The 25,222-nt window shown below is 40.9% G+C and overlaps 1 protein-coding gene across 1 annotated transcript in view; it reads left to right on the top strand.

Annotated features, from left to right (window-relative positions):
* The window catches only part of pde4ba (phosphodiesterase 4B, cAMP-specific a), a 257,430-nt gene that overhangs the window by 194,336 nt on the left and 37,872 nt on the right, over positions 1-25,222 (top strand). Inside the window, exon 6 of the mRNA XM_059984382.1 lies at positions 15,177-15,289. Within this exon, the coding sequence (XP_059840365.1) occupies positions 15,177-15,289 (113 nt within the window). The remainder of the gene's footprint in view (positions 1-15,176; positions 15,290-25,222) is intronic.

Here is a 25,222-nt window from a genome sequence, read left to right as displayed (position 1 = left end):
CAGATATTCATTCTTCTCCCCCTCCCACTGGACAGAAGGTACAAAAGCTTGAGATAATATTCATCAGGGCACAGGGCAGCTTTTATCCCACTGGACTTTTAAGTGGGCCTCTCAAGCAATAAAAGATGGACAGTTGATCTCCCGATCTAACTCATTGTATGTATCTGCTTACTTACTTGCATACTACCTGTTATGCCTACTGGTGTTTAAGGCAGCTATGAAGGTCCTCCATCCTTGATGGTGTTCAGGGCTTCCTTCATCATGCCAGTATCATCTTCTCCATTTTCACTACTGTCAGCCCTGCAAGGCTCAGGTGGAGATTCATGAATACCATCACACTCAGATGTAGATGGATTCTTCCTTACTGTTTCCGTAACAGTTTTGTTTGACCAGTCAGAGTTGTTAGCCCTGAGCTGAAACCCTGAACTGGAGGACCGGTGGACCACTCTTAGTCTGTCCTTCACCCTTTGACTTGTTTGGCATGGGTTGTCCTACCAAGAGCCAAAGCATAAAGCCCTGATTCCAGCCAAGATAGCTGTCTGGGCCATTGAGACACGCAAGCCTCCAAACCACGTGGAGGAGTTTTCTGCTTGCACTTCATCTCCTCTGTAATTATAGCACCATGTTCTGCATTCTGCTTTCATTTTGACTCCCTTGGTATAATTATGTGCAGAATGATTTATCTGGATGGCACACAAACAAAGCTTTGCACTATATCTTGGTATATGTGATTTTATTAAACCAATACCACTCTGTATAAAAATCATCATCAATGAGTCCAAAGTTCAGGGCCTAGAGTTTGGAGTCTCATCCTCAGCAGACCCTGGGGCTGATACTGAAGATTAAAACCTGAAGCTCGATCAAAAGTCCAGACGTTGATGCCCGATGGCAGAAGCCAAGTCTGTGAGTCCACTAGAGAAGTCAGAGGCACGATCACAGTGAGTCCATGATTGTCATGGAGGCTGGCGGCCCATCCTGTCCTGGGGTAGGAGGATTGTTTGTCTGTGTGAGTGGGTGGAAGTGAGAAAGGGGACTTGTTTTGTTATTGTTTTCCTGTTGTTGATTTGCTTGTTTGTTCTGCTGAACATGGTTGGCTTGCTACGTTGGTGCCAGAATGTGTGGCAACGCTTACGGGCTCCCTCTGGCATATCCCTAGGTTGTGTTGGTTTTTTTAATGCAACCAATGCATTTCTCTGTACGTGTCTAAGTACATGAGATAAATAAATAAATCTGAAAGAGAGATTTGGCCCTCATATCTGCACAGCCCCATATTGTTTCTACACTGTGTCTGCTGGTCTTCCAGTTAATCGTTAATGGGAACAACTCCTCTCCACTCCAAGTCCTTGTCCGTGACCTTGTCCACCTCTATCAAACCTCCTCCTTCTCAACTCCAAGGAGAACAACATCAGCCCTCTCCAGAACATCACGCACAAAATGCTGGATGAACTAACAGTTCAGGAGGCATCTATGGAGAGGAACAAACAGTCGACATTTCAGTCTGAGACTCCTCCTCAGGACCCTCCCTTTCCAGTCTGATCTTGTCACTGAAATCTCTCATCCTGTGATAAGTGAAGTAACTCCCTTCTTTAGCTTCTCCGAGATCACCAGTTCTTTTCTAAATATGCTGTCTGAAGTCACACAGTGGTCCAGCTGTGGCCAAACCAAATTCAAGATCACCTTAGAAAAACATTAAAGACTGAGTATCTTGTAAGTTGCAAGGAAGAAGATTTTGCTGTCTTTGCAACCTCTCAGTGGCTCAAAACAGGCTCATTTTCAAACTTTTCATTGTTCTAATGAAAGGTTAACTTTATACTCTCACTGAGCTACACATAATTTGAAAAAGTAGAACTGGGATTGGGATTGGAATTGGTTTATTATTGTTACATGTACCAATATATGGTGACAAGCTTATCATGCATACTCTTCATACAGATTGAATAATTACACAGTGTATTGAGGCAGAACAATGTAAAACAGTAACAGAATGGGTGGCACTGTGGTTAACAAAATGCTTTATGTCATCTGTGATTAGAATTAATTTCCTATTGCTATCTGTAAGGAGTTTGTATGCTCTTCCCAAGGTGCTCCAATTTCCTCCCACATTCCAAAGACATACAAATTAGGGTTAGTAAACCGAGGCTATGCTCTGTTGGCACCAGAAACATGGGCAGCCCTAGCAAATCCTCAGACCGTTGCGGCTATTTACGCAAATGACACATTTTACTGTATGTTTCATCATTTTGATGTCCATGTCACAAATGAAGCTAATCTTTATCCTTTAAAGTGTTACTGTTTAGCTGAACTGCTCTTTCTTTGTAACTATAAGGTACAAGATCAGAGCAAAGTAGAATGTGAGGTCTAAAATCCAACTTATCACATTAGGGAAGTAGAGAATTTTATAGTTATAACAGCAGGGTAGAAGCTACTCTTGAGCTTTCATGCTTTCAGCTTTTGTATCTTGTTGAACAGGGGAGAAAAGCAAATATCCAAAGTAACTGACTTCTTTGTTTATGATGGCTGCTTTACTGTGGCAGTAAGGTCAGAATCCATGGAGGGGAGACTGATTTGTGAGTTGATGAGCTGTGTCCAGAACTCTCTGCACTTTCCAAAGTGAAAAGCCATAGCTTGTTCACCCCTATCCTCATAAGACACACTCTCTGTTCCAGGTAACATACTGGCAAATCTCCTTTCTAAAGGCTCCATATCCTTCTAATAATGTGGTGACCAGAACTGAATACAATATTCCCATGTGTCTAATCAGGGTTTTATAGAACCGTTAAATTTCCTCATGGTCAAACTAGGTTAAAATTTCAATGAAGAGCATGCTGTAAGATAAATAGAAATTCCATTTGAAGATGGTATCACATTTAGAGTCTTAGAGAAGTACAGCACAGAAACAGACCCTTTGGTCCATTTAGTCCAGGCTGAAACCATTTAAACTGCCTACCCCCATCGACTTGCACTGAGACCAAACCCTCCATATCCCTTCTATCCATGTACCTATTCAAACTTAAATTTAAATGTTGAAATCAAACTCACATGCACCACTTGTGTGTGCAGTTAATTCCACACTCTCACAAACCTCTGAGTGAAGAAGTTTTCCTTCATGTTCTTCTTAAATTTCTCACCTTTCACCTTTAATCCATGTCCTCTGGTTGCAGTCCCACCCAACATCAAGGTAAATACAAATAGGCTTTTTCCACTATCTGTACCCCTCATAATTTTGTATACCTCTCTCAAATCTCCTTTTAGCCTTCTACTTTCTAAAGAATATGGTCCTATCCTATTCAGTCTTCCTTGAAACTTGGGTCCTCCAGACCTAGCCAAGTCTTTGTAAATTTTTGCTGCATTCTTTCAAATTTGTTTCCATCTTTCCTGTAGGTAGGTGACCAAACCTCCACACAGTACTCCAAATTGGGTTTCACCCTTGTCTTATACAACCTCATGCAAGTTATGTATAACATCCCATCTCCAGTACTCAATACATTGATTTATGAATGCCAATATGCTAAAAGCTTGCTTTATGGCCCTAACTACCTGTGAAACCACTTTCAACAAATTATGTACCTGTATTCCTAGATCTCTTTGTTTGGCCACACCCTTCAGTGCCCTACTGTTCACTGTGTAAGAACTACCCTGGCTGGTCCTGCCGAAGTGCAAAACCTCACACCTGTCTGCATTAAATTCCATCTGCCATTTTTCAGCCCGTTTTTCTAGCTGATGCAGATTTACAGTGATTGTAAGATGTAAAACAAAACTCAATGGGAGATAAAGAACTAAGGTGGAGAGGAAACAGAGCAATAAGTGGATCAACACACGTCTATGGCATTTGAGAATTTTCATTCACAGGCCTGTAAAACTACCGTGGTCACTCAATGATTACAGTGGAGAATACTTGCAAGTATTTCAAGAGAACAAAATAAATTTAAATTAACAAATCTTTTCAGCACAACATAATTCATTCAAAATAATATGATTCCATTGTGGGGCAAGTGAGTTGAGTGAAGTTATCCCCTTTGGTTCAAAAGCCTAATGGTTGAGGGGTAATAACTGTTCCTGAACCTGGTGGTGTTGGTCCTGAGGCTCCTGTACCTTCTTCCTGATAGCAGCAGTCGGAAGAGAGCATGGCCTGGGAGTTAGGGACCCATGATGATGGATGCTGCATTGCTGTGACAAAGCTTTATGTTGATGTGCTCAATGATGGGGAGACCTTTACCTGTGGCGGACTGGACCATATCCACTAATTTTGTAGGATTTTCCATTCAGGGCATTGGCGTTTCTGACCCTCGCTGTGATGCAGGCAATCGATATACTCTCTATTACACTTCTACAGAAGTTTGTCAAAAGTTTAGATGTCATGGTGAATCTTTGTAAACTCCTAAGCAAAGGCACTGCCAAGTTTTCTTCATAATTGCACTTACTTTCTGAGCCCAGGACAGATCTTCCAAAATAACAACTGAAGAATTTAAAATTGCTGACCCTCTCCACCTCTCCGATAAGGACTGGCACAAGGTCCTTTGGTTTCCTCATCCAGAAGTCAATAATCAACTTCTTGGTCTTGTTGACATCGTATTGAGTAAGAGGTTGTTGCTGTGGCATTCAGACAGATTTTAAGTCCCTCTCCTATATGCTGATTTGTCACCACCTTTGAACATAGAATAGTATGGCACATTACAGGCCCTTCGGCCCACAATGTTGTGCTGACCCTCAAACCCTGCCTCACATATAACCCCTCACCTTAAATTCCTCCATATACCTATCTAGTAGTCTCTTAAACTTCACTAGTGTGTCTGCCTCCACCACTGACTCAGGCAGTGCATTCCACATACCAACCACTCTCTGAATGAAAAACCTTCCTCTAATATTCCCCCTTGAACTTTCCTCCCCTTAACTTAAAGCCATGTCCTCTTGTACTGAGCAGTGGCGCCCTGGAGAAGAGGCGCTGGCTGTCCACTCTGTCCATTCCTTTTAATACCTTGTACACCACTATCATGTCTCCTCTCATCCTCCTTCTCTCCAAAGAGTAAAGCCCTAGCTCCCTTAATCTCTGATCAGAATCCATACTCTCTAAACCAGGCAGCATCCTGGTAAATCTCCTCTGTACCCTTTCCAATGCTTCCACATCCTTCCTATAGTGAGGCAACCAGAACTGGACACAGTACTCCAAGTGTGGCCTAACCAGAGTTTTGTAGAGCTGCATCATTACATCGCGTCTCTTAAACTCTATCCCTCGACTTATGAAAGCTAACACCCCATAAACTTTCTTAACTACCCTATCTACCTGTAAGGCAACTTTCAGGGATCCGTGGACATGTACCCCCAGATCCCTCTGCTCCTCCATACTACCAAGTATCCTGCCATTTACTTTGTACTCTGCCTTGGAGTTGGTCCTTCCAAAGTGTACCACTTCACACTTCTCCAGGTTGAACTCCATCTGCCAATTTTCAGCCCACTTCTGCATCATATCAATGCCTCTCTGCAATCTTCGATAATCCTCTATACTATCTACAACACCATCAATCTTTGTGTCATCTGCAAACTTGCCAAACCACCCTTCTACCCCGACATCCAGGTCGCTAATAAAAATCACAACAAGTAGAGGTCCCAGAACAGATCCTTGTGGGACACCACTAGTCACAACCCTCCAATCTGAATGTACTCCCTCCACCACAACCCTCTGCTTTCTGCAGGCAAGCAAATTCTGAATCCACCTGGCCAAACTTCCCTGTATCCCATGCCTTCTGACTTTCTGAATAAGCCTACCGTGTAGAACCTTGTCAAATGCCTTACTAAAATCCATGTAGATCACATCCACTGCACTACCCTCATCTATATGCCTGGTCACCTCCTCAAAGAACTCTTTCAGGCTTGTTAGGCATGATCTGCCCTTCACAAAGCCATATGGACTGTCCCTAATCAGACCGTGATTCTCTAAATGCCCATAGATCTTATCTCTAAGAAATAATTTCCAACAGCTTTCCCACCACAGACGCAAGGCTCACAGGTCTATAATTACCCGGACTATCCCTACTACCTTTTTTGAACAAGGGGACAACATTCACCTCCCTCCAATCCTCCAGTACCATTCCTGTGGACGGGGACATAAAGAACCTAGCCAGAGGCTCAGCAATCTCTTCCCTCGCCTCATGGAGCAACCTGGGGAATATTACGTCATGCCCCGGAGACTTATCCATCCTAATATATTTTAACAACTCCAACACCTCCTCTCCCTTAATATCAACATGCTCCAGAATATCAACCTCACTCATATTGTCCTCACTAGCATCAAGTTCCCTCTCATTGGTGAATACCGAAGAGAAGTATTCATTGAGGACCTCGCTCACTTCCACAGCCTCCAGGCACATCTTCCCACTTTTATCTCTAATTGGTCTTACCTTCACTCCTATCATCCTTTTGTTCTTCACATAATTGAAGAATGCCTTGTGGTTTTCCTTTACCCTACTCACCAAGGCCTTCTCATGACCCCCTCTTGCTCTTCTCAGCCCCTTCTTAAGCTCCTTTCTTGCTACCCTATATTCCTCAATAGACCCACCTGATCCTTGCTTCCTAAACCTCATGTATGCTGCCTTCTTCCACCTGACTAGATTTTCCACTTCACTTGTCACCCATGGTTCCTTCACCCTACCACTCTTTATCTTCCTCACCGGAACAAATTTATCCCTAACATCCTGCAAGAGATCCCTAAACATCGACCACATGTCCATAGTACATTTCCCTGCAAAAACATCATCCCAATCACAACCGCAAGTTCTAGCCTTATAGCCTCATAATTTGCTCTTCCCCTATTCAAAATTTTCCTGTCCTCTCTGATTGTATCCTTTTCCATGATAATGCTAAAGGTCAGGGAGCGGTGATCACTGTCCCCCAGATGCTCACCCACTGACAGATCTGTGACCTGACCTGGTTCATTACCTAATACTAGATCTAGTATGGCATTCCCCCTAGTCGGCCTGTCAACATACTGAGTCAGGAATCCATCCTGGACACACTTAACAAATTCTGCCCCATCTAAACTATTGGAACTAATCAAGTGCCAATCAATATTAGGGAAGTTAAAGTCACCCATGATAACAACCCTGTTATTTTTACACCTTTCCAAAATCTGCTTCCCAATCTGCTCCTCAGTATCTTTGCTGCTACCAGGGGGCCTATAGAATACCACCAGTAGAGTAACTGCTCCCTTCCTGTTCCTGACTTCCACCCATACTGACTCAAAAGAGGATCCTGCTACATTACCCACACTTTCTGCAGCAGTAATAGTATCCCTGACCAGTAATTGCACCCCACCTTCCCCTTTCCCCCCTCTCTATCCCTTTTAAAGCACTGAAATCCAGGAATATTGAGAATCCATTCCTGCCCTGGTGCCAGCCAAGTCTCCGTAATGGCCACTACATCATAATTCCATGTATGTATCCAAGCTCTCAGTTCATCACCTTTGTTCCTGATCCTTCTTACATTGAAGTACACACACTTCTACGTTACTACCTTTATACCTTTTATTCTGCTGCTCTTTCCTCAAAGCCTCTCTATATGTTAGATTTGGCCTACATCAGCAAACTTGAATGTGGCTTTGGAGCTGTGCTTAGCCACACAGTCATATGTGGAAATCAAGTAGAGCGGAATGAGGGTGCATGACTTTATGGTGCACCTGTGCTGATGGTGATTATGGAGGAGACTTTGTTGCTGATCCGAACTGACTGGGTTTTGCAAGTCAGGAAATCAAGGATCTAATTGCACAAGGAAGTATTGCAGACCAGGTTTTTAAGCTTGTTGATTAGTTTTGAGGGGATGTTGGTTTTGCTGAAGAGCATCCTGATGTATGCATCGTTGCTGTCTAGATATTCCAGGGTTGAGTGACGAGCCAATGAAGTGGAATCTGCTGTGGATGCGTTGCTCCAGTAGGCAAATTGGAGCGGATCCAAGTTGCATCTCAGCAAACTGTGTAATTACAAAAGAAAATAAATAAATAATGAATAAATATCAAAAACATGAGATGAAGTGTCCTTGAAGGAGAGTCCATAGGTTGTGGGAACAGTTAGGACATGGAAACCGAATTAAGCCATTCAACCCTTTGAGTCTGCTTTGCCATTTGATCATGGCTGATTTATTTTCCATCTCAGTCTTCAGTGTTGGAGTGAGTGAAGTTGAGTGAAGTTATCCCCAGTGGTTCAAGAGCCTGATGGTTGAGGGGTAATAATTGTTCCTGAACATGGTGGTGTGGGTCCTGAAGCTCCTGTACCTTCTTCCTGATGGCAGCTGCGAGAAGAGAGCATTCCTGTGTGGTGGGGGTCCTTGATGATGGATGTTGCTTTCCTGTGACAGTGCTCCTTGTAAATGTGCTCAGTTACCTGTGATGGACTGAGCCATATCCACTACATTTTATATGATTTTCTGTTCAAGGGCATTGCTGTTTTCATACCAGGCCAAATCAGAATCAGGTTCATTATCATTGGCAATAGCATGAAATTTGATGTTTTGCAGCAGCAGTACAGTGAAAATACATAAAATTACTACAAGTTAGAATATGAAATTAAAATTAGTTCAAAAATTGAACGAAAGAGGTAGAGTTTATTGGCTCAGAAATCCGATGGCAGAGAGGAACAAGCTGCTTCTAAAACTTTGAGTGTGTGTTTTAAGGTTCCTGTACCTCTTCTCTGATGATAGTAATGAGACGAGGGCATGTTCTGGGTGCTGAGTATCCTTAATGATGGATGCTATCTTTTTGAGGCACTGCTTTGTGAAGATGTCCTTTTTAGTGGGGAGGCTAGTGCCCCTGGTGGAGCTGGTTGAGTTTACAGCAGCTTTTTACAATCCTTTGAATGGGTGCCTCCATACCAGACAGTGAAGCAACCAATCAGAATGCTTAATGGTACATCTATAGAATTTGTTAGCGTGTTTGGGGATATACCAAAACTTCTCAGACTCCTAATGAAATGTGGCCACTGGTGTGCCTTCTTCATAATTGCATCAATATGTTGGATAATCTTCAGAAACATTGACATCCAGGAACTGGAATAAAAGCAAGTCATAGTAGCAGCAACCATGAAACTACAAGGTTGTCATATAAAAAAAAACACCTGGTTCACTAATGTCCTTTAAGACAGAAGATATGTCATTCCTACCTTGTGTTTTTAATAACTGTTATCTCAATTTGAGGGCAGGATAATAAATCTCAGTTACAGCCACATTCTGTGAAAGAATAAATAAAAATATTTAAATTTTCCCAAATGTAATATGCAGTTGTTTTTGAAAGAATTCCTAGGATTTTGACTTCACTTTTCTCTGTAGAATTATTTTCTTTACTTAAGGCCAAAGCCAGCAAATTACTCAAGAGGCTAGACATCCTTCAGTATGGCTCACCACCTACTCCCCAAAGTATTCCTGTACTTGCACAGGAAACATTGGAATATTTTTGTCAGAATGAATGAATTCAACCCCTTTCAAGATAGACCATCCTGTCCGAATGCAATTATATCTACTGCCTTAGCATTTGCCCCCATCACCTGTGGCATACAGTGACTACAGAGTCCCATCTACAAAATACATTGTAGGTTTTCCTCTAACCTACTCCAATACCTCTTAAACAGTCTTAACCATCTAGAAAAACATGGGGAAAGCATATATCACAACACCAAAATTTCCAAGTTTTCCTTTAGATCACTATTGTGACATGAAAATATATTTTTGTTCCTTTATTATCATTGGGACTAAATCCAGGAACTTCCTGCGCAACATTCAGAGTCAGAATCAGGTTTAATAACATTGGCATACGTCATGACATGTGTTCTTTTGCAACAGCAGTACAGTGCAAAAGCTAATAAAAATATAAATTATAGTAAGAAATATATATACAGAATATAAATTAAATAAGTAGTGCAAAAGTTGTCCTTTCAGAAATGTGATGGTAGAGGAGAGGAAGCTGTTCCTGAAATGTTGGGTGTTTGTCTTCACACTCCTCTACCTCCTCCTTAAATGGTAGCAATGAGAACAGGGCATGTTCTGAGGGTGGTGATGAGGATACTCAATGGTGGATGTTGCCTTCATGAGGCAGCAACTTTTGAAGATGTCCTCAATGCTGGGAAGGCTAGTGCTCATGATGGAGCTGGCTGAGTTTGCAATGTTTTGCAGATTTTTACAATCCTGTACAGTGGCTCCCCCATACCATACGGAGATGCAGCCATACAGAGTGCTCTCCATGATGCATCTGTAGAAAATCCATCACCTACAGGCTATAAGCGTTCAGAAGGGAGCTTAGCACCATCTTCACAGGAACAGCTACGAGTGTGCTTTAAATATCATCCACATTCAGTAAATGAATAAAAATTTCCTACAGTAAAATCTAATTAGTACCTGGGATGAAAAGCAACTCAGTTCATGGAAGGCAAGAGGTGATGAGTCACATAGAAAAGAAACTAAGTGCAATATCTGAACAAAATATTTTCTGATTACCAATGGAAGGTTATCATAGGTGATTCCATAACATTATATAAGATAAAGGACATGAGGTCAATGAAAGAGGAACAGTTTGTAGAATTGGAAGGCAAGAGGGCAGGTAGTTGACACGAGGTACAAGACTTCAGAAAGGAGAGGTGGAAGTGAGTACAGAGGATTAGAATAAGGGAGGGGGAAATGAAGGAGTAGAGAGAAGACTGGAAACTAGAGAATTGGGGAGGATGCAAGGAATTGTAAGAGTGGGGAAAGAGGGTGGGGACTGGAACGTGGAGCGCTGGGAGTAGGAGAAATCATAGTTCCACTCCTATCAGGGTGGAAGCTACATAACATCCACGTTAGGACCACCAGACTCAAACACAGTTCATTTCTCCAACTCGTAAGGCTAATGAACACCTCCACCCACTAACCACCCCTCCACATTCCCCACCACCACTATTTTTATCATTTTCTGTCAGAGTCACCTTATGCACAGGTACTCCTGTGCCTAGAATCACTGTATGTACAGACAATCAATCAATGCAAGCCATCTTATGTATCTATAATTGTTGTTTTTATTAGTGTTCTTTATCTTAGTGTTTTATTTTTTTGGGGGGGGGGGGTCTGCATTAGGCCCAGAGATAATTTCATTCTCCTTTACATGTGTGCACTGGAAATGATATTAAACAATCATGAATTTTGAGAAAGAGTGGGGAAATGGATTTAAGGAGGGAGCAGAAGTTGGAACGAGGAAAGGACTTGGGAAGCAAATGGAAGAAAATGTATGTGGGCAGAGAAAGAAACCCAACAGTGAGATTGGGATTGAGATCAGGACTGAGATTCAGAGTTGAGGAAAAAATATCAGAGGAGTTTGCTATGTAGAAGATTATTTCAATTAAGTAAAGGGAACAAATGGAGAGGACTGGAGGGGAAAGAAGACTGTACATCAGGAATGGTTAGTAAGAAAGGGAAATACAAACTACTGGAGGAGTTCAGCAAGTTCCTTAAACCATACATTTAACATGCCACTCCCGTGTGCCAGTTGCCAATGTGCACTGCTGCATGACAATGGTGCCAGTCAGTCTAATTGGTTTTATTGTATTGATTACACTGTCTGAATGCACTTTGCATCCACAGTTTCTGTAATTTTATTGTATATTTCTGTGTGCACGCATAGCTGACAAAATATGAGATCCATTAAAAACTAGATACATACCTCTCTCAGGTCATCTGTCAGCCTCCGTCACTCCACAGAATGTAAACCCAGCTTTTCAGATCCCCCCTCATATCTATGGTCTTCCAATCCAGACCGTATCCTGGTGACTGCTCTCCGTGGTGCAACCACATCCTTCCTCTGGTGTGGTGACTAGAACACATACATAGAGTGCAGTCTAACCAGTGACTTGTAAACTATAAACATGAGAAAGTCTGCAGATGCTGCAAATCCAAAGTGCCACACACAAAATGCTGGAGGAACTCAGCAGGCCAGGCAGCATCTTCAGAAAAGAGTAAACAGTCAATGTTTCCCTCCCCCCACCTTTTTTATTCTGGCATCTTCTCCCTTCCTTCTCAGTCCTGAAGAAGGTTCTCAGCCTGAAATGTCAACTGTATCTCTTTTCCATAGATGCTGTCTGACCTGCTGAGTTCCTGCTGCATTTTCTCTGTAAAGATCTGTAAAGTTTCATACGGCATCCCTGCTTTTATTTTCATTTCTCAATCTATGAGGGCAAATGCGCCATATCCCTTCTTTACTACCCCATCTACCAATGCGGCTGCTTTCAGGGAATTAGGTTGCAAACAAATCCCAAGACACCTCTGTACGTTAACATTCCTTAACATTCGTTAACATGCACTAAGACATACTGGATATGTCAAATCACTATCTGACTTCCAAAATGTGTCATTTTATGCTTATGGGTTAAGTCCCATAAAATCCCAGGATGAGGTTTTCCTTTCTAGATCATCAGAGACATCCCCCTTCTTCAAAGCACAGTATTTCCCTTCCTCCACCATTGATGCTGCCCTCACCCACATCTCCATTTCCCAGACATCCACACTCACCACATCTATCTGCTGCTGTAACAGGGACAGAGTTCCTCTTGCCCAAGTTCCTACCAAACCCATGAGCCTCTGCATCCAACACATCATTCTCTGCAACTTCTGTCATTTTCAATGGAACCTTACCACCAAACATTGCCAACACACCTGCTCTCAGGATGAGGCTTTTCATTCCAGAACTAAGGAGATGTCCTCCTTCAAAGAAAGGGACTTCCCTCCGTCTATCATCAATGCTGCCCTCAACCTCATCCCTTCCATTTTGCACACATCTGTCCTCACTCCATCCTCCCTCCAACCCACCAGGGATTGGGTCACTGTTGTCTTCACCTACCACCCAAACAGCTTCCATAATTCTATAATTATGGAATTTATAATTCCATAAACAGCACATAATTCTCTGTAACTTCCTCCAGTGGGAACACACCACCCAGCACATCTGCACTTTCTGCAGGGATCACTCCCACACGACTCCCTTGAACATTTGTCTCTTCTCCTTGTTCTCACTCCTGGCACTTATCCTTGCAAGTGGAACAAGTACTACATCTGCCCCTGCACCTCCTCCCTCACTACCATTCAGGGCCCTAAACAATCCTTACAGGTGAGGCGACACTTCACCTGTGAGTCTGTTAGGGTCATATACTCTATGTGGGACTCCAGGTGTGTCCTCCTATATATTAAAGAGACCTGACATAGATTGGGAGACCGCTTCACCAAACACCTATGCTCTTTCCATCTGAAAAAATGTGATCTCCATTGACCACCCATTTTAATCTACTTCTCATTCCCATTCCAATATGTCAGTCCATGGCTCCTCTACTGATGCGATGAGGCCACTCTCAGGTTGGAGAAGCAGCAGCTTGTATTCCTTCTAGGTGGCCTCCAACCTGATGGCATGAACACCGATTTCCCCAGCTTCCGGTAATGCCTCCCCTTCACCATTTTCCCTTTCCCTCTCTCACCTTATCCTCACCTCCCTCTGGTACTCCCCTCCCTTCCCTTTCTTCCATGGCCTTCTGTCCTCTCCTAACAGATTCCTCCTTCTCCAACCCTTTATCACTTTCACCAATCAACTCAGCTCTCTACTTCACTCCTCCCCCTTCCCCAGTTTCATCTATCACCTACTGCCTTGTACGTCTTCCTCGCCTCCCCCATCTTCTTACTTAAACTTCTCATCTTTTTTCTCCTGCCCTGATGAAGGGTCTCAGTCCCAAAACGTTGATTGTTTACTATTTTCCATAGATGCCGCCTGGCAATGCGGAGATCCTCCAGCATTTTCTGTGTGTGTGTGTGTTGCTTGGATTTCCAGCATCTTTAGATTTTCTCTTGTTTGCCAAAATTCTATCCAACTTCCTATCTCATCTGTACCCTTTCTACTCATAATACCGACAACTTTCATGTTATCTGCAAATATACTCACTGTCTTCTGCTTTTATATTGAAATAATGGATATCAGAAACAAGGGAACAAATACTAACCTCTGCAGTTTGCCACTGTTCACATACTTCCACTCACAAAATTATTCTTCCACCATCTCCTTTGCCTACTGTCACCAAGTTCATTTATTTTATCCAAAAGAGATCTAAAACAGAAGTTGTTGGAAATGTTGGCAGTTTAATCTGCTACAATGAAGGAAAAATAAATATTTTTTAATTTAAAATTCATTCTACCATAAGATTTCCAAATAATTGCATAAAGCTTTGCTAAACACATATCAATAAAATCATCAAAAAGATTTAATGACCATCCAGTCCACATAATCAGTTCCAGAAAGAATTTAAGCTCTATTAACTGACCTCTAAATGGTCCAGTGTCAACTGGAGTTGCAGTTGAGCATTTGGATGGTCTTAAATATTCCCAGCAGGAACAGCAAGACGTGTAATGCCTACAGGAGATTAGATAACCCTCAGTGAATAATTGGCTATGAGGTGCAGAGCATCATTAATATTATTAGTTGACTAATTTATTGAGTTCGTGTTTTATGCTTGGATTGGGGAAAATCCAGTCCAGGCTTTCCATGTAGTTTGTGTCACCGTTCAATAAGATTTTCTGGCTTTTAACGAGAAACAACGTTATTCATTCAGCTAACACTTAATGCAACTGAAGCCCATAAGATACACATTCGGAAAAAGGGACTACCCTTGTGTGAGCTTTGATGGAGATACATTTTTATTAAGTTAGAGAAAGCTCACAAGGCAACAAGTGTCCGGCAAAAATCGGGCTGTTCTTCTGACACTGAGGGGTTTCCCTAGCTTTTTAAGACTCCAAGGCGAACTTCCATTCAACTTGTGAAACCTCCAGGCGTGCTCTGTAACGTAAATGCAATATAAATCAAAGTTTGTCATAGTTTCGCTAAGGAGTAAACAGTACTCTTGACTAATTTGAAGCTGGAAACGTGACGTCCGATTTGGGAAATCTTCGCTATTATGCAAATTTCATGGTGTCATTTCTCCACTCCCCTTCCACGTTTAGAAGAGTGTTTCTGGCTGATATTCTAAATCTGAAGCTTGTCAACAAACGCGAGGATAGCTGTCCTGTACCTCTGATCATTAACTGTGAAGCACACACGATGAAGGAACATTGTGGTCGGGCATTGGGCTGCCCTAGTAATTCTGAAATAGACGCGATGCAGCAGCTAAACCCTGACTACATGCCTATGTGCTTGTTTACAGAAGAAAACTACCAAAAGTTAGCTATGGAGACTCTGGAAGAATTAGACTGGTGTTTGGATCAACTTGAGACAATACAAACATACCGGTCAGTCAGCGAGATGGCTTCGAATAAGGTAAACAATTGTTTATTATGTTTTCATGCTTGACAATTAAATGGAAGAAATGCCAATATCTCTGATATAAAATGTAGAATTATTAGTATATTATGATTAAATGCTCATGTGCACCTACCTATGGTCAAATATTTTATCAACTTTACACAGAATGCATTCATGTTTTAAAAAACTTTAAAATCTTCAAAGGAAACTAAAACCCTTACTTAGGGGGGTGTGTGTGTATATATATTTATTAACCTGTTGCTCTTAAATAGATTGTATTGCTGCCTAATTATTAGTGAAGTGAATACTTTGAACAGCATAATGTTACTAGTTTTGTTATTAATATGATCACAATTATTCATATAATATTTTAGTGCATTTAGTAGACCTTTAAACAATAGAATAGTAATGGATTCATTAACAGTTAAAAACAAATATGCATATTTTAAATAGAGATCGCATAATAGATCATATTAGAGTCCTGCACTGAATTTGAAGTATGACCTTCGATATAAGTTTATACATGTCTATGTATTCACCAGTTATTATTTGTGCAGAATGACTAAAGGTATTATTTGAAATGTCATGAATTGACATGTTTAATTCTGTTCTTGTATTCTTACTCATTAGTATAGTGTCGAATATTATGCAAAGGATACAGTATAGCTAGTAATTATTAACAAAATATCAATAATTTAAAGAATTTTCATTTCTAGTTTTGTGCTGAAGTTTATCGGAACACTCTTGTGAGTAATATCATCAATAGTTGTAAAGGATATTTGCTCTGCCTCAACAGTATGGTTCATCTATGATGTCAGAATTCTGTTGTTTTTTTTTTGTTTTCTATGGAATTCCCCATGTTTTCCAGTAAAATCAACAAATAAGTGAAGTATGAGCAAAATACGAATGGTCCTTATTCATCTCATGCAGGACTGTTAGATTATGGAAATGGAATTCATTTAATTAATCAGGGCTGTATTTAAATCCAAGCACCAGAAAAGAAAGTTTTTTTTTAAATGTGTAGATGTTGACCTAAGAATGATTTTATGTTTGAGTCAGCATTACAAACTGAAATCACTGACTTCAATTGTTGCAGTTCTATAACACTTAATTTTCTCCTTTTAACAACTATACTTCACGTCACTGTAGTTCACCAGTTCATTGCTGCTTAACTCAACATGGCCGAGCAGAAAATGGCTTCAATGCAACAAGGGTCAACAGTTGTCAAAATGGGTAGCGCACAACTAATGCCATATGAACATCAAAAGCTATGTTACCACACAAAATGTGACAAAGCAGACCATAGTGTCCTGAAATAACAAATCCACTGCCCGGAGCTCTGTATTTCATGAATATCTACAACATACCTCATGGTTTTGCAATTATAAGGGAAAAGCTCTTGGCAACAGGAATATTGCAATTATTTCTTTATTTATGACATGGATGGAGGTCATTTAGCCCAGAAAGTCTATGCCAGTTCTCAGTGGTGTATTTATATTATTTCCTATTCCCCTCCTATTAACTTGTAAACTATTCTCTGTTGCATTCCAATTTTCCTGCCTCTCATTTACATGAATGGAAAATTTGTAGCAGTCAGTTTAACAACAAGCACACCTTAGGGATATGGGAGTAAACTGGAACACCCTGTGGAAAAGCCACATGGTCATAGGAAAAATGTGGCAACTCCCAGACATAGACTCACACACACAGCCACAGATACCAGGAGTGAACTGGCATGCTGGAGCCAAGGGGCAGTTATGTGAGCTGCAGCACCGGGGCACTGGCAGAGTGGTGAGGAGCTGGGCAGCCTTACTCCACAGATTGTCTTTGTGCAAACAGCACATTCAGCTGGGTTTTCCAGTCCACTCAGTCCCAGCAGGCCACATCAACAGTCTCAAATCACAGCTGACTTCTGGTCACAGTCAAGAGACCTACTTAGCCACGTTGTAAAAATGAAGCAAACACAAAATAAGCATTCTGAACATATAAATCGAAGCATGCGGTATTGCAAAGCAATGCCCCCAATCAAGTTGTTTTTTTTTTCATTTTCAAACTGCCTACCTTTCATGTACCTTTCTCTACTTCTCTTGTTCAGTGCCTTCACAATGGATCGAGCTTGAATAATGCAGTGTCTGGCTTTGGGGGATGACCTGAGCCAATGGTTCTGAATCTGAACCTTTTTTGGTCAGGGCTGGGTGCCTCATGGATGAGAACAAGAGAGAGAAAAAACTATCAGGATGTTCTTGTATTATTTGTCACGACAGAAGCTAAAATCTGTTGGATTTGCTGAACTACAGTCTAAAATACGAGCCAGAAATATTGGCTGAGTTAACAATTGTGCTAATGTGTTGCTGCTACTTCCCTGCTGTATGGAGTGGCCTCCAAGTTTGATGCAAGGCCCCACTTTGGTCCTTACCACAATACACAGCTTTTCCGGCAGGCTTCAAAACCATAATGTGACATTTGTGTAGGGCTTGTCTTAACTCGAGTGACTGGTCGCCACACTCTTAAAGAAAATCAAATTACATAGTACTACACTAGGTGCTAGTAGGCCATCAGAAGCTCTAGGTATCAGAAGAAGGCAGTGAATAGAAATCAAACACTTCTGGAGGTAAGTTTGTTTATAAAAAAAATATATACAAAATATTTACAAGAGTAAGAACAATCCAAATTTCCAACGTTCTGTTTAGATTCCAAATCTCGGATATTAAACGAAAACCAAATTCCTTTTCAGTTAGAATCAGTGGAATTTATTAGAATAACCTTTGTTACTCCATGTTCTCTAACTAATTAGATCTAGTGTAATTCTCTCTTTAAAGGTTTACAGACTAACAATTGTCTTTCTATTTATCCCTAGTTAGTTGAATAGTAATTCATTTTAAGTCAGTATCTCTACAGATTCAAATTCAGATTCTAAGATTATATATATATCCAGTTTAACTCCTTTCAAGACAATTCTACAACATCACAACTTTTAAGCAAGGTAAATCTCATTGTAATTTATCAAAGTCTTTACAAGAATAATCATTTCTTGCAGAAAGTCAAATTAAGATCCTTCAAATGAAAATAAACTTGTACATCCAACCGTATGAAATCCTCTACCACATTAAACATTTAGTTCCCACGCTGGTTCTTCGATCTTGGGTGGCTCGCCGTCTTGTTTCTTGGTTCGTTGTCTGAAATAGTTGATCATTTGTGGATAGTCAGTTCACAAACTTACACGAAAAGAAACTGACCAAATGTCTTGATATGGTTTAACAGAACTAATTCCTGGTTACTCTTTAGAGATCTTGGACGCTCATCTCTGCCAATATTGGCTCGTTATAGCTGTTGCTTGTTATAGTCATAGCTTCACTAACACTGTCACTTTTATCACTATCGTCTCTCCTCCAGGGGTTTCACCCTGAGGTTTTCAAGTAAGTAGGGTAGAGATACTCACTACTAATTCACTTTTAACAGTTTATATCTTTAGTTTCTAGTAGTTTGCTGCATTTCTCTTTCTTGTTTGCGCCTGTGTCAGTCGCGCTTCATTCTCACATAGTTTTTCCCTAAGTTCTCTTTATTAAAAAAATTGGTAAACCTCATCTTCATCCCTCCACAGGTGGAGTTTTCTAACATTACATATTTGGTTTTTCTTAACCTGGGTTGCAATAACATTTTAACTTGCATATCATTCAGCCTTCGATGTAATTAATTAGTCCTCTGAAACAAAATGTGTGTGTTTGCCAAGTTCTCTGCTGAGCTTGGCGGAGTGTTGGGGGAGATGGCACTTTTATTATCTGTGTGCTCAAATTATAGACAGTTCCAATATCTGAGCTGGTGTTTAAGGATGTCAGACCGTTCATGATGTGTCCTTCATCATGTTTTGCGATATTGCCTGGCTAGGCATTTGCAGCTTTAGAGTTCCTGAATTGCATGGAGGAGTGAGTTTTATAAGAGGTTGGGATGAAGAATACAAGCAAATTCTTTTGTTCTGTGTAGTGCTGAATTGGAAAAGATGGTAGGACAAAGGGAAACTGGATGTGAGAAGCAACACACAAAACCACTTGAGGAACTCAGCAGGTCAGGTAGCATCTATGGAAATTAATAAACAGTCGACATTTCAGGCTGAGGTCTTTCTTCAGGAGGACTGGAAAGAACTGGGGAGGAAGATGCCAGAATAAAAAGGGGCGGGGGAGAAGGGAAGGAGGATAGTAGAAGGTGATAAGGTGAAGCCAGGTACATAGGAAAGATAAAAGGCCTGGAGAGGAAGGATACTGATAGGAGAGGAGAGTGGACCACAGGAGAAAGGGTAGGAAGAGAGGACCCAGGGAGCAGTGATAGGCAGGTGATAAGAGGCCAGAGGGGAGAAGGATGCATGTATGAGAATAAACTCTTCCATTGTTTCAGCCCATCCCCAGCCTCTGCTTCAGCAGTGGCCTCTTAACACTGCAACATCCATCCATGGCTGTTACTACAGTTGTTCTGACTGTGCAGCTTTTTGACCAGCAAAGGAGAAGTCCCAGTGCATTTATGTATTTCTTTTTGGTAAGGTATCTGGTCAACATTCTGTCCAAAACACAGAGGGAACAGGTTCCTGGAAACAAGTTAAACAATCATTTCTGAATGAATCAAAGAGACTGCAAATCTAGCTACATGTATGCACTTAGGACATAGAACAGTAGAGCACAATATGAACCATTTGGCCCACAATGTTGTGCCAACATATGTAAGCCCACTCCACAATCGACCTAACTCTTCTCTCCTACACTGCCCATATTCTCCATTTTTCTTACATTCCTGTGTCTATCTAAGAGTCTTTTAAACTGTATCTGCCTCTACCATCAGTCCCAGAAGTGTTCCACTGCTCTTTGTTTTTTATAAAGAACTACTCCTGACATCTCCGTTAAACGTTCCTCCACTCACCTTAAATGCATGCCCCAGTATTAACTTTTCAACTGGAAAATTTCACAGATTAACATCATTTAACTTCAAATTCAAGCAACAGATTGACAGATTGAAATGAATTGGTAATTTTGAATGTTTTGTAATTGTGTTACAAACCATGATATGTAAAGGTAGAATTAACTTTTTTTACTGAAGGAGGTTTGTGAGGGAACTGTTTGGGGAAGTATAAAAACATCTCCATGGTGTTTTAGTTGAATGTGTTGAATTTTTGATTTCTCAGCCAGAAAGTATGAAGTGTGAGGAATAATTGTTTTGAAATACTTTTTGTTCTCAAACGCATTAAATATAAGATGCATCATTATGAAAATCACAGCTCCAACATAAAACAAATTAATGTCTCCCAAAAGGAAATCAGATTTTTTTAAACAAGGTTCAATGTATAATGATAATGCCTTAAAGTTTTAAAGTGTTGTCCCGAGAGAGAATGGTTGCAGCTAAAGAATGGAAATGACAATAATATTTCATTGTGGTTGAAATAAAGGTTAAAAGTTATCCATGATTGCTTTATCAAAAACAGGATGCTTGTATTCCTGATAACTATGAAAGGAAGACAAGTCAGTGGAACAATGTGGAGTGGAAATTGCAATACAAATGTGAACACATCTATTACAGTTGCACAAGCTGTGACTGTTTTCTGGCCAGATCATTGCTGAGTTCCTGACTGTGTTGCTAAACCCAAAAGACGTCATTGAAGACTGACAGGAGGCACCGGGTATCTGCTTAAAGAGTGACTTGCATTTCCTGTCTTGTTCCTGGCTACTTAACAGTACAAAGGCACTGAAGTATTTGGAATGTAGGCGTGTGCAGCTTCTAATCTTTCCATTCGCACATCGCAGACAGTAAACTAAAGGCAACTATTATTACCAATAATTAAAGGGGATCTATCATAAAGCTTGTGGCAGAATTTTAGATTCCTCGGGAAAATCAGCTACAGGCATCTGTACTAACTTTATCACTGAATTGTTGATGTTAGTACTGCTTGGATTGAAACTGGGAATACCCAGAAAAGAAAATATTCTGACTGTTAGTTTGAAAGTTTAAATAGTCAACTGTGGTACATGTTCTACCATTTATTTAATATATTTGCTTGGTGGCCCACACAGCATCCAGTAAATTAATGCTGTGTGGTCTATCTAGCAAATACACAGCCAATACATTACCTTCTGCTTTCTTCTTGGCATCTAATTACTCAGCTACCTCACACAGTATTTCAACAAATACTGTAGAGAGAGTACACTGTTATGGGCAAGTGTGATGACTAGAGGGATTTTGGGGTCCTAGTTCCTAGCTCTCTGAAAGTGGCGATACAGGTTGATAGGGTGGTTAAGAACCATATACTGGAATTTATTAGTCAGGGCATTGATTTCAAAAGTCAGGAAGTTATGTTGCCACTTTGTAAAACTCAAGTTAGGCCACATCTAGAGCTTGCATACATTTCTAGTTGTCCCATTCTAGAAAGGATGTTGAGGCTTTGGAAAGAATTTAAAAGAGATTTACCACGATGATGCCCAGATTAGAGGGCATGTGATATACGAGGGGTTGGGCAAACTTGGGTTGTTATTGCTGGAGTGGAGGAGGCTGATGTTATATTTTATAACTCTGAAACATAGAATTAATTGAAAGAAAAACAGGAAGAGCTGGATAAACATGTACTCTTTATTTTTATTTTAAGTGAGACAAGCACTTATGATGTAGTGGCATAATAATGTATATGCCACATATGCCATTCTATGATTTTACATAGGACCCATAATGAATTATTTAACCAAAGAATAGTTAATCAAACAATATACTTACAATATTGCTCAATACTTTTAAAATATTAAATTACACAATGGTCCTCCCTGCTTAGCTATAAACTCCAACTCAGTATAGAATATATACTTGTATACAGTCCACTATATAAATCAACTACTATATAGACATCCATATCATAGTAAATTTCAAATGGTCCCATTCAGGCCTAGATTCAGGCGGATTTCTTACTTCTGTGGGGTAATGTCTTTCCTGACAAGGGGGATCACTCTTTTTGGCAGGAGAGGCTAGTGGCTGTGGTACAATCTCAGGATCAGGGTCCTCCTCCGTAAAGGTTGTAGGAGTTGACTCTGGGACTGCAGGAAGTGGTTCTGACAGCTGTGGACTCCTTTCTTCACTAACAATTGACTCTGCTCTCCTCAGCTAATTGTGGTGTTGTTTCCAGTTGATATCGGACTCGATCTCCGCTGTGTAGGGGTGTGATCCAGTTCTCTCCTTAATCTTTCCAAAAGTATCCACATTTGTCACCTGCGGATTCCCATGAGAGAATTACATGTCCAAGAGTGAAACATTGAACTTCCTTGTTTGAGGGACCCTCAATTTGTCTCAGGTGTTTGTCCTGCATACTCCTTCTAAGACTGGGTTTGATCCGGTTCAAGTGTGAATGCAAGGGACAACCCAGGAACAGCACAGCTGGTGAGTTGTTGGTTATGGAGGATGTTGCATTCTGATATGCAAGGAGGAAATAGGTGAGCTACTGATTCAGTATCAGTGTTGTGTGTTCTGCTGACCTCGCTCGCAGTGTGTTTGTTAGACTGTGGACAAACACTTCCGCCGAGCCGTTTGGTGCAGATGAAGTGTGTCTTACTCCATTCATTTTCCAGAATGGATGAAACTCTTACCCCACAAGCTGTGGTCTGTTGTAGCTAACCAAGTGTCTGGAACGTCAGCCTTTGTTGATGCTTTGAGAAGTCTCTTCTCAATGGTGTGAGGCTGCTGGGAACACTTCCAGCCACTTTGCAGCTTCATCCACCACTACCAAAAAATTTGTGCCCATGAATGGTCCAGCAAAGTCCACATGAATCCTTTTCCAGGACAGTGCAGGCCATTCTCAGGGATGGAGTGATGCTGCTGTTAGCACCTTCTGGATGTGTTGGCTTCCCAAACAGTGGATGGCAAGCTGCTTCGAGTCAATGCTTTCATTTTGACCATGCCCAGATGATTGGTGTGTAGTTCCTCCAACAGTTTACCTTTCAGTTTGGGTGGCACAACAACTCTCCCACATAAGAAAACCTCCATCAAGGGCAAGTTCATCCTGACACTGGTAAAAATGAGGGGTTTGGAGTTTCTGTTGCATATTGCAGCCATTTTGCACAGCCATGTAGACCTGAGAGAATACAGGATCTTTTCTGGTTTTCCTTTGGATTATCTCTGCCATAATAGGAAGACTTTTGATTTGCCTTAGGGAGAATATATCATGAGGAGTATCCACTTCTGAAACATTTTCAGTTATTTCCTTTTCCAAGGGTGAAGAAGACAATCCATCAGCATTTCCATGGCGAGTTGTCCTCTTGGATTTGTTCTTGTAATTATGCCCTCCAAGAAGCAGAGCCCATCTCTGCATTCATGCTGCTGCTGTTAGTGGAACAGCCTTCTGTGGATTGAACTTGGACACGAGTGGTTGATGATCAGTAATGAGGGTAAACTCTCTCCCATATAAGTACTGGTTGAAATGTTTTACACCCTAAACTAGACTCAAGGCCTCTTTGTCAATCTGTGTGTAATTTTCCTCTGTGGCAGTAAGGGAATGTGATGCAAAGGCTATGAGGTGTTCACTTACATCAATCATATCATGTGACATGACTGCACCTGCATTACACCATAAGGCAAGTTTCACTGATTGATATGGATCTTAATGTGTGAGTACAGTGTCTGATGTTGCCATTTCCTTTTCTTTTTGCAAAGTCACCTCACACTTTTTGTCCATTGCCATTTCTTCCTGATCTGAAGTAATGATTTCAAAGCATGGAGCAAAGTAGCCAGATTCGGCAGGAACCTGTTAGTAATAACTGAAAATCCCAAAAGAAGACCGCAGCTATGACACTTCCTTTGGTCTCGTGGCATCCAGCCCTACTTGAATTTTCTTAGCATATTTGTGTAATCATTGAGGTCAATCATGTGACCTCAATAAATGATATGCAGTTTAAAGAACTCACACTTGTTGCATTATGCTCTGAGCTAATAATCTTCTGATCTTTTGAACACAGTCTTGTGGTTTAGGAGAAGTTTCTTAGCATACATACCGGTAACAATGATGTCATCCATGTATCACTGAGTGCCTGGGCAACTTTGCACCTCTGGTCCATAGCTTTATGCAGAGAGCAGATGTAGATGCTACTCCAAAAATAATCCTGTTATAGCAATAAAGCTCTTTATGAGTGTTTATAGTGAGAAATACTTCGGAAACTTCTCCATCTCCATCTATAGTAGGTCTCAGCTAAGTGCACTTTACTGAAGTCTTTTCCTCCAGAAAGGTTTGCAAATGTCCTGGGCAAAGGGTATTGATCTACTTTCAGTACTGGGTTGATGGTGACCTTAAAATCACCACAGATCCATTCTTCTTGGCTACTGGGACCACTGTCATTGCCCATGGGCTCCACTCAATCCTGGAAAGAATTCCTCCATGCATTCTAGCTCACTGGCTACTTTCTCATGGATGGTATAAGGAATAAAATAGGTTTTTTTAAATGTAGGTGTGGCATTTTCATTTGACACTATTTTACCCTTGATTTGATTGAGATTTCCAATGCCATCACTGGACACTGTGAAGGCATCATCCAGTACCTTTCTTAAAATGCTTTCAGTTGACTCTGTTACAGGGGATATGGCATGCAAATGGTAGATCGATCTCCATTCAGATTTTGGTTAATTTTTATTAATAGATTTTAAAATGAGAATAAGATCTAGAGTCAACTTTAACTGAAGAAAGCCCATTCCTAAGTTTACATGATATTGCTCTGTTTACTTCCAACTATATTTTCATAAAGTATAACAACTAGAATAACATTGTCCTAAAAATAGGAATTGCTCTTGGAAAAATCTGTGTAAATAAATCAGGAAGTGCTTCACCTTGAAAGCAACCTAGTTTGTTAAGAACCTCCATCACCCAGTACATGCCCTCTTCTCATTGATACCAATGTTTAAAATAAAATGTTGCCATGCTCTAGATTGTACCCCACATGAGGT

The sequence above is a fragment of the Hypanus sabinus genome, chromosome 11 (assembly GCF_030144855.1).
Source record: "Hypanus sabinus isolate sHypSab1 chromosome 11, sHypSab1.hap1, whole genome shotgun sequence".
In the NCBI taxonomy this organism is placed as follows: domain Eukaryota; kingdom Metazoa; phylum Chordata; class Chondrichthyes; order Myliobatiformes; family Dasyatidae; genus Hypanus; species Hypanus sabinus.
This window is presented reverse-complemented; position numbering and strand designations above follow the sequence as displayed.